This window comes from Gobius niger (genome assembly GCF_951799975.1).
Source record: "Gobius niger genome assembly, chromosome: 13".
Lineage (NCBI taxonomy): Eukaryota > Metazoa > Chordata > Actinopteri > Gobiiformes > Gobiidae > Gobius > Gobius niger.
This window is the reverse complement of record NC_136864.1, coordinates 23,036,813-23,048,831: the sequence shown is the minus strand read 5'-3', so window position 1 is coordinate 23,048,831 and position 12,019 is coordinate 23,036,813. Positions and strand designations below refer to the sequence as shown.

Below are 12,019 nucleotides of genomic sequence, written 5' to 3'. Positions count from 1 at the left end.
ACAGAGTACAGGTGACGACTGAAGAACCTTACACGCTCAAGGACAGCAGTATTGGCAGTGTGCAGTGCCAACAACAGGGATCAAGCCGCCCATTAGCATCTGAGGATCTCCACCTCACTTTTGTTTGAATGATTCACACAAAACCAAAGCAATAAAAATACATTGTAACAATTCCTTTTCCTTTCTGTATCTGATTTAACTTGTTAGTCATAGCGCCCATTGTTCCTCGGTCTCTTTGTCCTTAAGTTCACGTATGAGGCTGAGTGCGGATTGTAAACACGCGGGGCCAGACTTCAGAGGCGTGCACGGGGGATGTTTACATGAGCGCAGCAGATGGAGCAGATAGGAGCTGGTTCTGTGTGGAGCTGCCACTGCCGCTCTCCGCCATCGCACTCACACACACCACAGCGTCCGGACATGACAGCACACCTGCAAGAAAGTTTGGAAAAGAGAAGAAAAAAATGCTCTCAAGTATGTTATGGAGGCCTTCAATTGATTTTGGGGGGACTTTGTTAAATGTAAGCAAAGCTGTAGCAAAAATAGTTCTTTGATTTGAAGATGAAATCAAGCAATAAACAGCGCCATGATTGGAAAGGCATAGTTAGAATAGTCATACGATTTCACATGAACCCACACTGACGGGATGAATTGGTCAGAAAGTGTCCTCAACTACACCAAAAAAATCGACATGATCTCCGGAGCCACTGGAAAACCTGTCAAGAGCATTATTTTAAGACATTTCTACCTGGAGAGACTCAGACAGAAACAAAAGCAGCAATTAGAAAGCTTTAATGGTACACATACACAATATAAGTCATCAGACCGACTCCCAGTTTCAGTTTTGGAGGTTGGAGAAGGATGAGCGACTGGACAATCCATGATGGGCAGGCGGTGACGGGGCGGAGGTGGATTGCAGCACATCTGGGAAGAGGACGAGGCCGTTAAGGAGAAGGGTTAAGTGTGGAATCCGGGGCAAGGATTGGCTGCAGCGATACTACTAATACTACTAATACTAAATGCAATGCTGATGGTTGGATGAATCTACCAAGTTGAATTTACGCAGCATGCTGTCTTTCTTTGTGGTTTGTCGAAGGTGCTACAGTCAGAGCTTAACCTGTGTTGCCCTAAACTGCCTGGACACAAACACGAGCTTGTTAAATCAGTTATCGTCAAATGTAAGTATTTATTTTACCTCCGATACATGGTCAGAAATGGTCACATGTTTATACTACCTCTATTGGAAACTCATTCATCCACACGTGTACACAAATGCTGGAGGCAACGACAAAACAATGCACTAGAGGAAGCTGGGATTGAAATCACCAACTTTCGAGCCACTGTCGCTCTGACCAGAAAGTGATCAGTCATGTTTAGGAAATATTTTACGAAAGGTCTGAGGGAGAGAACTCCAAGCCCCAGTGTCTGAATACGACGCTTTCACTTCGGTGGCAGATGAGGTTCAATGAATGTGTTAAGCTCTTTGCAATGTTATCGTTACTACCTTCCCATAGACGTACACGTAACTTTAAATATTTACCACATGTTTGAAGCATATTTGACAAAAAAAAAAAAAAAAAGATCCCGACTTTGTTTGTTGACATTGTACATCGTAAACTTGCTCTCGATAGGCCGGTGCAGCGAAGCGTGGATGGGGAGAAAGAGCTAAGTGAGTGAAGATAAACAAAGGCTCGGTGAAAAGAGCGTCAGGAGGACAGGGCTTCCCCTCTCCGGAGTCAAAGGTCAAGCGGTCCACTGACGCGGCCCGGGGACAGCAGACATCTGAGACGCATTTCGGGACGGAGCATTGACCGCTGTTTTGGGACTCGTTTGTAAAAATCTGTTTCCATGATTTCGCACGAGAGGCAGCCACTTTTCAGAAAGCTAATGCGGATTGTTTGTCGATTCCCCCCTAAAAATATCGTTACATTTTGTTGAACATGCTGCATTGAATCAGAAACGGCTTATTCAAAGCTTTTCTTGTCGCGGATGGAGTTTGCTGTCGGACATCAGTGCTAGGCTAGTATCCAGTGTTGCTGCTGGTGTCGTTTGTGTTGTCGTAAGCTGTGCTACGCAACGAGAGAGGGGCGGAAGGTGAGGAGAGTGCTTCCAGGTACGGTAGGGAAATCAGAGAAGCCTTGTACATGAGCGGGAGCTACGGTAATTCCGATTGTTACAACGGAAACACAGCTCCAAGTAGGTTCTGATGCAGGAACAACACTGTAATATGGTTTGTTGCAGTGCAGCTTTGTCTGAACTGACACAAAAATGCATTTACCATTGTTCATTGTACGCAGGTTGTTGTACGCAACGCAGCGATCAGATAATCCTCTCCTGCACGGATGATTTACGGGATAACAACCCCCCGTGTCATCTCCACACAAATTATTTCAGACTCGCACTTCCTTTGAAATCGTAAAAGCAGTCGTGCCCTAAATCATCTTTATTTTTATCCTCCTTTCGTTTCGCTCGGAGGCGTTTCACCTCGGTCGCTTCCTAATCCGGCGTGTTATTAAGTATTCTGTGTGCGCAGTGTGACAGTGTGACAGTGGAGCAGGTAGATCTGTTGTTTCATTTTGCAGATCAAGGTCAGAGCGGGGAGAAAGCAGCCTCCGACGGCAGAATCTTTTTAAAAAACGCTAATTCCGTGCGTCGCATTTGCAAACCAAAGCACTGCAGGTCATGGGGGCCATTGCACAAAATGGCTCACATTGACGTAAAGTTTCAAATTCTCCTCTCAAATGAATGAACTTTTTTATTTAATTACAAGTGTTTCACATTGTTGAAACCCGAGCAAAATAGATCCATGTTCATGTGGTTTTAAACTGTAAGGCCACATCGCAAACTTATTTATACATCAAATTTGCACCAGAACAGTTTCTAAGGATAAATCAGGTGCAACACACTATAAATGAACTATAACTAACTATACGAACTATAAACTATAATGTGCTCATTGTAAATGACATGATTGAGTTTCAACTAAATTAACTTAAAACAAATGTGTGTATACATATTTGTTGGAATATTGAAATTTATGTTACTAACTTCAGATACATGCTTATTTCTCTTCTGTTTAACACTTGATATTGTTCATTATTAATGTTTGTGTTTTGTTTTTGCTTTTCTCTCGTGGAAGTCTGTAAACTGGGTTAGGCGTTATAAGTTTTCGCTTCAGCCTAAACCCTTTCGGTCGTGTTGTACACGACCGAAAGGTTTTTTTTTACGTTTAAAGGAATGAATGAACTGACCGAATAAACTACTACTACTAAATAGCTCTTGCGTTTTAGAACCTTAATACTTCCTGCCCTCACTCTGTATGAATTTGTATTTAAAGCTACAATGTGTCACAAGAAGTCAAAAAACGAACAAGCATGCCAATAACACACACAATAATCGGCCTGACACCAACATTTCTTGTTTCTGGCAAAATGAAGGCATCTGGAAGAGGTCCTAATGCATTTGAACCTCATGTTTGGTTTTAATAACAAAATTTCTGGTTTTAATTGTTCTGTTGCTACATTTTCATCCGAAACCCATTATAACTCCATAATTATAAATAATGTTTCTCCACTATTCTGATTTTGTGGGTCATGAATGGGAATGAATGAATGTTGTAACTGTAATGTTATATAAAATGACTTCTGGGAGCTGCAGAGCACACACTATTTTAGGTGTATCTTATATTCTATCATTTCTATAGGTTTATTATCATTATGCAATGCGCCGGGAATCCCAGAAATCCTCGCCATCTGACTTGAAGTGTCACTTGCTGCTGTGGCCCCCACGTGAATCTGTCCATCCGACCCACTGACCCCGTGTGTCTGGTAAGACTGTCAGAAAACATGTCATGACGAAAGTGCACTTGTTTTCAAACTCACGGCGCGGATAAAGGCATCGGTTTACTCTCCGAACGCAAAAGGAAGCTCTGCAAAAAAAAAAAAACGGCGCTGAAGTTCTAACTGCGCTCGCCTCCGAGTCAGCAGACACAGCGCTTACAGCAGGGGTAATTTATCACTGTCCGCCGGGCTCACAGGGACAGTAACAGTAGAAGTGACATGAGAAGGGTCAGTGCTCCACAAATGTCTCCATAAGGCACCGGGGGGGCCCACACAGTGTCTGGGAGGGATACACTCTAAGATGATTAGCGGTTTTATTTCTTAGATGCTTAACTTTCTCATTATTGTAACATCAATCCTGGGATGAAACGGGTTTGTTAAAAACATAACAAGACTCATTGCATTTCTCATAATAAGGCTCATATACAGTAACTTTCATTTGAATGTGTATTTTTTTTTTTAAAAAGGGTGCTTTACGCCACAAAAAAGTGTGGAGACTCGTGTACAAATGACACAAATAGAGGCATCACTGGGTGTAAACTTCTGCCTGTCGCCCGGTGTTAGTAATCCTGGCTCCACTGTGGGTACATCGGCACATATAAACCACACCGTGATGAGGGCGTGAGAAGCAGACGACTGTGGACAACTGCTCAGTGGCTCAGATAGCAGGAGTCACCGGTCAGTCGCTTTCATCTGACCCTTTTCATGCTCCTCCGCTCACCTCTGCTCGCATTTTACGGCACACTCTCTTGCCAATTTCAAAACAAGTTCAAATCTTTTCGCCTCGACATTGTGTTGCATGAAGGATTTTGCAGCTTCATATATAAGGGGAAAGAATTTACTTGCAGGGCTGTATGTGCCATTCTTTTATAGGCCTATTGGGACATGTAATGTGGTGGGATAGAAATTCTAAAATTATTTAATTCTCTTAAATTAGACACTATCATTAAAAAGAAAAAAAAACAAAACAAAAAAAAAACTCGACCCAGAAAAGCAGCATGGATATTATGTCATTAAACTAAATAAAGCAAAACACTGCATTTATATATATTTTTTTAAAGAATGTTCAAGTTGAAGCTTCCCTCCTCATTCAGAAATACAATGGGCCCATACGAGATGCATTTCTGTCAAGCCTATAATAAATGAATGCACATTTATTTAGGCAGGGCAATACTTAATGTTCACAGAAGAGCTTTCTTTGTGCCGGTCACTTTTTTTTTTTTCTTTTTCTTTTTTTTTTTAGGGGAGAAGGGGAAAAAAAAAAACTATAAAGTCCTGAAAAATGCAGCCTCCAAAATACATTCATAAAACTAAACCCGCGTGGAGAATAAACGCAGTGTATGGATCCACATTTACTGACCGCAGGCCCCGCTCCAGAAAGGCCCGGTCTGTGCGCGGCGGCACAGAGGCGACACTGTTCAGGCGCTGGGGGTCCTTTGGCCATGAGGGCGGAGGGTTACGCACAGGTCGAGGCGCGCGCGCACAGAGACGCACACAATTATCTCACTGTATATATACGGCCATGGCTCTCCTTTTACTTCCGTCTTCTTTCATATTAATTGATTCAAACTATATACATATAACAAAAAAAAACATTTTTAACCCGTGACTTTACGTCCTTTACGTCGTTTGGGCAGTTAATTCCAAACATGTGGAGCTAAAAAGCCACTGTCTCGCGCGAGCCCTGAGCGGGACACGAGCGCACACAGGTGCACGCGGACACCAGGGGCTCGTTGAAGGCGCTGCACACTCTCCAATCTGAGCGTAAGGACGACGTATGCGGCCGTTTCTTCTGCTGTGTTTGTTGGCTATGAGCAAAAGGACCACCTAAAAACGTCGCGTTCGCCGTTATTAGCCCCAAAATACGCCATGTATAGCAATAAGTCACAAAATATCCCAACCCTTTGTACTTAAAAAAAAAAAAATGTGCAAGGCGTATTGTGTATTTTTATGAGATGCAATGACAAAGGTCTAATTGCTGCAGATGCTACAACCAAAAGGAACAGAGGCGGTCATGCTTCAGTTAGAATTGATTTTAGGATCATCTAGTTGGTTAAGCTTTTGCAGAGTTGTGTTTGCGTGTGCTTTCCCTCACAAAAATGTGTAACAGAGAAAAACAGGCGGAGATAATAAAAAATCTATAATGCAGCCTTCAGGCGTCTATTGCTCTGACCACATTTGCGTAACAGATGCGCGACAATCCTCCTCAACGTAAAAGGCACCACATGACGAATCCACAGGCCTAATTATTACCTTTTTATTATTATTATTATTATTATTATTATTATTATTATTATTATTATTATTATTGTTATTATTATTATTATTATTATTATTATTATTATTTATCTTGTAAATAGGCCTACACAAAGCCAATCGCCCGTTGCCCTGATTTATGACGCACTGCGTAAAGCCTCCTGTCATTGCGCATTTTGGAGTGATTTTGGAGTCCTGCATACACACGGGTGTAATCTTACGGTGACTGTAACCGCTCCGTGTTGTGTTAACTGTTGTTATGTTGTGAATTGTTTCGCTTGAACTTTGACCTGACCCCTCGCCCACGTGCACTCACAGCGCATTTACTGGAGTTTGAGACTAGGGCCTCTCCGGGGCACGGTCAAGTTGTTGTTGTTGTTGATGATGATGATGATTGGAGGCTGGCTCAGAAAGGACCACTTTTTTTTTTTTCTTCATGCCCCTTTTCTCTTTTCATTTATGGTAAATAGTTCAACTAAATTAAGTGATTTGCCCGTGGGCGTTCATTTTAGACAAAAAGTGTGCGAATAAAACAAATGCAATAAAATTAAATGGTCTATTCTGAACAAACAGGCTGTATAACACACGCATTCACTTCACCACAAAAGCCACGGTTCTGTTTTACGCACAGTTGAAGCTCTTTATATGAATCATTAATTATTCTGATAAAGATTTCTTAACCAATATGACAGAAACAGCATTCCATTGGCCCAGTTCAATTCACATTCCCTCTAAAAAATCGAGAACTCCCAAAAGAAATAGCCCCCAGGTTCTAAAATGTGAATGAAATGACATCGATATCGAACTTGACACCACATCACACACGCTCATATTCCGCATCTTTTGTTTTCTTTTGTCATATCCATAACTCCACTGTCTTCCCCGAGAGCACCGCACGTCCTGTTGCAGCGCAGGCCGACATCCTCCCCGCCTGACCCCCGGGTCGCTCCTCGCTGCCTCGCTCCCTTTTCCGCGTCTCCCTGACGAGGAGCGCATTGGGAGCCGTGTGATTGCGTTTTTATTCCTTCCTGCTCCGGCTCTATTCTGTGGCAGCGCCATCAATCTCGGGGCTAACGCGACATTTGTTTATGAGCCGGGCGCGCGTAATGGCAGGGCATTCCTAAATGGCTTTAAAATATATATATATACGAGGCCAAATCTGAGCTGAGATATAGTTTAGGTCAGGGGAGGGGAATGCGTGGAGAATGCATGTGTCAGGAATCGAAGCACTCTGAAGTAATGCTGATGATTATAATAAATGATCGTGTCATAAATAAAGCAGCAACGGCACCATGTAGCTTTATAGGGGGAAAAAGGAGCCAAAAAGTATCAAGTTGGTAATAAGTTGATTATTACTTCTGAACGTAAAAAAAAGAAAGAAAGAACGAAAGGTCGTGACACACAAAAAAGAAAACTTTCGCACAACAGGCCAATGCTCTGGTAATAGTTAAGATGTACTATTCTAATATTGTGAATGTGTTTGGATATTAACTTTTTATAAGTATTTCACTTTGTACCAAAGTATCACCAAATTCGACTTTTGGATGTTTTCGTCAGCCCCTTGTTTAATTAGCTATTAATATAGGCTCAGCTATTTTTAGGCACTTGCTCCATGATACAAATACTCCCATTTGTATTTTGAAATCCCAAGAGATCCTAATCTGATGTTGAGAGATTGTTCCTCCAGGATTCTGCGTGAATAATCTTCCCGAAGAGCGAGACAAGATATTAGTTTTCAGAAAAAACAAAAACAAATGGAACGATCTCCAGTGCAAAAAAAATAAAATCAAAACACCAAAAAATATGGAGGCGCACAGCCGCTGGGTCACGCACAGGTGAGGGGAGAGAAAGGCGAGCATACGGGGCCTGCGTAAAAGTCACGCAAACTGTGCGTAAAATGGCGTGTAACTTCTTTTCCTTCACATGCAGAATAACAACTAGAGTGCCTCACAATTACGGGGTAAGCTAAGGTGTAAAAATGCCCTATTTTAGACAATGTGGAGGAAAACGTGGAGAGCGAAATGATGCAGATTGTGGAAGGTGAAAGACTAAAGGCTCTAGAACTTTTTTGTTTAACACGGAATAAAACACCAGATTTAGAACGCATTACGCATTAGAAGCTATTTACAGTAGTTATCACAAAGAGGCGTAATTTCAGCTCACATAAAATGACAATTTATTTAAACAAACAAAACAAATCCTTCAAAAAAAAAAAAAAAGGTTTTAAACAAGAGAATTCTTTGAAATAGTATGGCGATACACTTTCATTTTGTACGTATTTTATAATGGCACAATAAATCTGGACAAGTCGATTTGGAAACACTTCCTTTGGTGTTTGGTCCGCATAATATCCGGCTACACTTAAATAAATTACTATCTGCAATTTACACGTCCATGGAAACTGGCATATACTGCGTAAAAAGCCGCAAAAGCAAAAAGAGAGAGACTTACGTGTTCATTTGACAAACCAACATCAAGTCAGTGTGTTTTCTGTCACTAGAGTTCATATGCTGGAGTGTTTGTGTTTTTTCTTTTCTTTTTTTCTTTTTCTTTTTTTTTGTATGTCAACAGTTCAGTTCAACGCTGGCACATGGCTTTCTTTTGGTCAGAACTTGCTACAGTCGTACACGAACGCCCCGGACGCCCTGTAGATGGACTGGCTCGGCGGGAACGACATCTGACAACTGTTATTCCCATTCACCGGCGAATTATTCAAGCCAATCCTTTGCGACTCGAACATCTCTCTGACCGAGTGGAAATTCTGCTGCTGCCCCGGGTAGGCCGTCCCGAGGTGCCCTAGATCCCCGGCCTGGTTCAGGTACCACGACGCCAGCCTCCCCTGGTGATGGTGGCCCTCGTTCGCCGAATTCAAATTGCCATGGGACAGTGAGCCCCCCGTGGTCGTCACCGCGTAATCTGGCAACGTCTCGTCCACCGCGGTCGACGCCAAATGGCCCGACCTGTCCCCCGCGTAAAGGCTCATGGCTTGCATGTTACAATGATACGTGGCGTTGGAGGTAGACGAGTTTTGGTTGCACTGGGAGCTGTACACGGACGTCTGGGTCGGGGAGTAGTTTAGGGACAGGGACGGCGTCCTCGAGGAGGCCACCAGGTCCGTCTGCGCGTGAGGGGACCCCCGTAGAGACGTCATGATGTTGTCCACGCTGAAGCCCTGCGTCGGGGCCTGTACGTGGTGCTGGTTCGGGTGCGCGTGGTGCTCCGGGGTTTCCACGCCGATGGAGCGACTGGACTGTAAGCTGTGCGGGCTCCCGCTGGACATGCTGTTGCTGCTGCTATCCGGGCTTTCGATTTTGGGCACCGGGTTCAACGAGGGGGATTCGGCCTGCGGGGGCGTCATCGCTCCGTTTTCAGTCTTTATGTCTTGGATCCTCACCGGTTGCTCTGGCTCTCGGCCTTGCTGCTGCTGCTGATGCGGCTGCCTCGTCGCGGGTTGTACGTCCTTCTGCAAGCGCTCCTCTTTTTCCTTCATCGCGTCCTTCTTTTTAAAACGCCGTCTCCTCCTCAGAAAGCTGCCGTTCTCGAACATGTTATACGAGTCCGGGTCTAGGGTCCAGTAGCTGCCCTTGCCCGGTTTCTTGTCATCGCGGGGGACTTTGACAAAGCATTCGTTGAGCGACAGGTTGTGCCGTATGCTGTTCTGCCAGCCCTGCTTGTTGTCCCGGTAAAACGGGAACCGCTCCATGATGAACTGATAAATCCCGTTCAGGGTCACCTTCTTGTCCGGAGAGTTCTGGATGGCCATGGTGATGAGCGCGATGTAGCTGTAGGGGGGCTTCACCATGTCCTTGGGCTGGGGCTGAGGGGTGTACGGTCCGTAGGCGCGCGCCATGCCGCCCTGGTACTGCTCGTGAGCCGCGTGCGAGTACATGTTCATAGCCGCGGGCATCCCGGTGTAGCCCCCTCCAGCCGCGGCCGCTCGATAGTAGCCGGGGTCTCCGCTGATGTACGGCACGACCCCTAAAGAGTTGGGGCTGGAGACGGAATAGCGCGCCTGCATGTCTTCTCTGTGTGGGGAAGCAAATCCCAAAGTGTCCGAGAAATAATCTCACAAAAAAAGCAGTTTAAAAAATACGCATTGGATTTTTAAGCTGTCCCCATCTCTCTCTCTCTCTTCCCTCTGCCACGCTCTGAAAAACCCCTTCGGAACTTTCGGAGCGTCGGCGCGCACACAACTTTTTGCGCAGTTAAATTCTTTCCTCCTTTTTTTGCAGCCAGTGTAGTGCGGTCACGCTCCTCCCTCAAAAGCGAACGAAAAAAATAAAAAAAATAAAAGAGTCACAAGAGACATCCAATGGGGAGGCAGGCCGCGCGTGAGGAGGGGAGAGCAAAGATGCCGGGCTTTTGCAGACGTGAGGGGGGAGAGAAGAGAGGTGGTGTCAAAACTCCAACCCACTGTGGACTTTTGACGTGACAGAACTATTCACACAGACTTTGTACTGGGAAGAAACACAGCCTGACGTGAAAGAAAACGATTGATCAAATTTCCAAAGTCATCAGTCTAAGTTTCTTTCCGACTTGACACAATCAAAAATGCGCATAAATTCCACCGTTTATACTCTGCTTTCCATTCAGTGGCGCGCACAGGCTACTAAACGCATGGACGCGTTTTTACGCATTTCCCCCAATTTTTCCCGTCGCTTTTTGCCCTCCTGTCATATCTGCATTTCTGCCCTTTTGACACGCGATTTAGGCCCGGGATCAGTTTCGCTCAGAGAATTAGATGATAAAAACACCATGTCACTTGATTTACTTCGACGTCAGTTTATAACGTTCCACGCCAAATCTTGTAAACCCGTTTGCCGTCGTAAATTAAAACTCCACTGACATTTTATAACGTGGATTTGGATGCGCGCGCTGTAGTCTGCGTTTTTCATTACTCGAGCGCGGCGTGAGGTTGGTGTGTCTCTTCTTCTTCGGTGTATATAAAGCCGAGAAACCAAATTACGCGCGGAGGGGATCAAGGCGCCATACCTTCTCCTCATTAGCGGTGAGCGGCGAAGTGGTGTGTGTCGTTAAGACGTGAATAGAAACATTTTGCTGAAGCTCGAATAGCTTTAGGTGTGAAAGTTGATTAAAAAAAAAAAAAAAACACGGAGCAGACCAAATGGGACAAGTGACACTCATCTGACAACAAAACCAACAAAGTAAGTAAAAAAGTAAAAAAAAAAAACGAACTCTCATGAAGATAACTCGGACAGAAGGTGTTATTTTGTGTAAAAAACAACAACTTTTGGTCCAGTGAGAATATATTTCCAATTGTGATGCATTAAAACGCTACAGTTTTATAGAAAAAAGCACACAAAAAATGCAGTTTGGCAAAAAATCTAAATTGCTGTGCGTAAAATCCCCCCTCCGCTTGTAAGGCCTTCGTGCCCCGCTATGGCAGGAGACCATGAAATTGTTAATGGTCACAGTGAGGCGTAGGTTACTGTCCCAACACTGCGTAATCCCGTGCGCGTCTGTCTTAATGAAACGTGCGTGTGTTCGTGTTCGTGTGTGTTTGCGCCGGGTCGGTTTCTCCTTACACGGACCCGGGCGTGAACTCTGTCCCCTCCCGGCCGCGGGGCCCCTCGGGTTGTTTACACTCCCCCTTTCCACCGCCACCTTCACCTCCACCTCGAGCCGGGCCTTTCGCTGCGCTGCGCCGTTGCCCACCCAGCCCTCTGCAAGGGCCAGTCCATGCCGGAGCCATTCAGCAGATGGGGCGTATAGCCTATACAAAGAGGCTATGCGCGACCATGGAAATTTAGGATGAGGCGCAATATTAGAAACGCTGTTATCTAAATATTAATTAAGTAATTTATAGCCAATATTTTTGCTTGTATATATTTATATTTATTTATTCATTCATTTATTATTATTTAACACTAATAAATTTAACGTTCACGTATTAATTTAGCGCTGTA

The 12,019-nt window shown here is 44.4% G+C and overlaps 1 protein-coding gene across 1 annotated transcript; it reads right to left on the bottom strand.

Moving 5' to 3' along the window:
* Positions 1-277: 277 nt before the first annotated feature.
* Positions 278-10,287, bottom strand: foxc1a (forkhead box C1a). Its single transcript, XM_079569439.1, has 2 exons — positions 8,544-10,287; positions 278-429 (listed from the first exon to the last, which is right to left on the bottom strand). The coding sequence occupies exon 1, from the start codon at positions 10,108-10,110 to the stop codon at positions 8,698-8,700; it is 1,413 nt and encodes a 470-aa protein (XP_079425565.1). The 5' UTR covers positions 10,111-10,287; the 3' UTR covers positions 278-429; positions 8,544-8,697.
* Between the last annotated feature and the right edge of the window lie 1,732 nt (positions 10,288-12,019).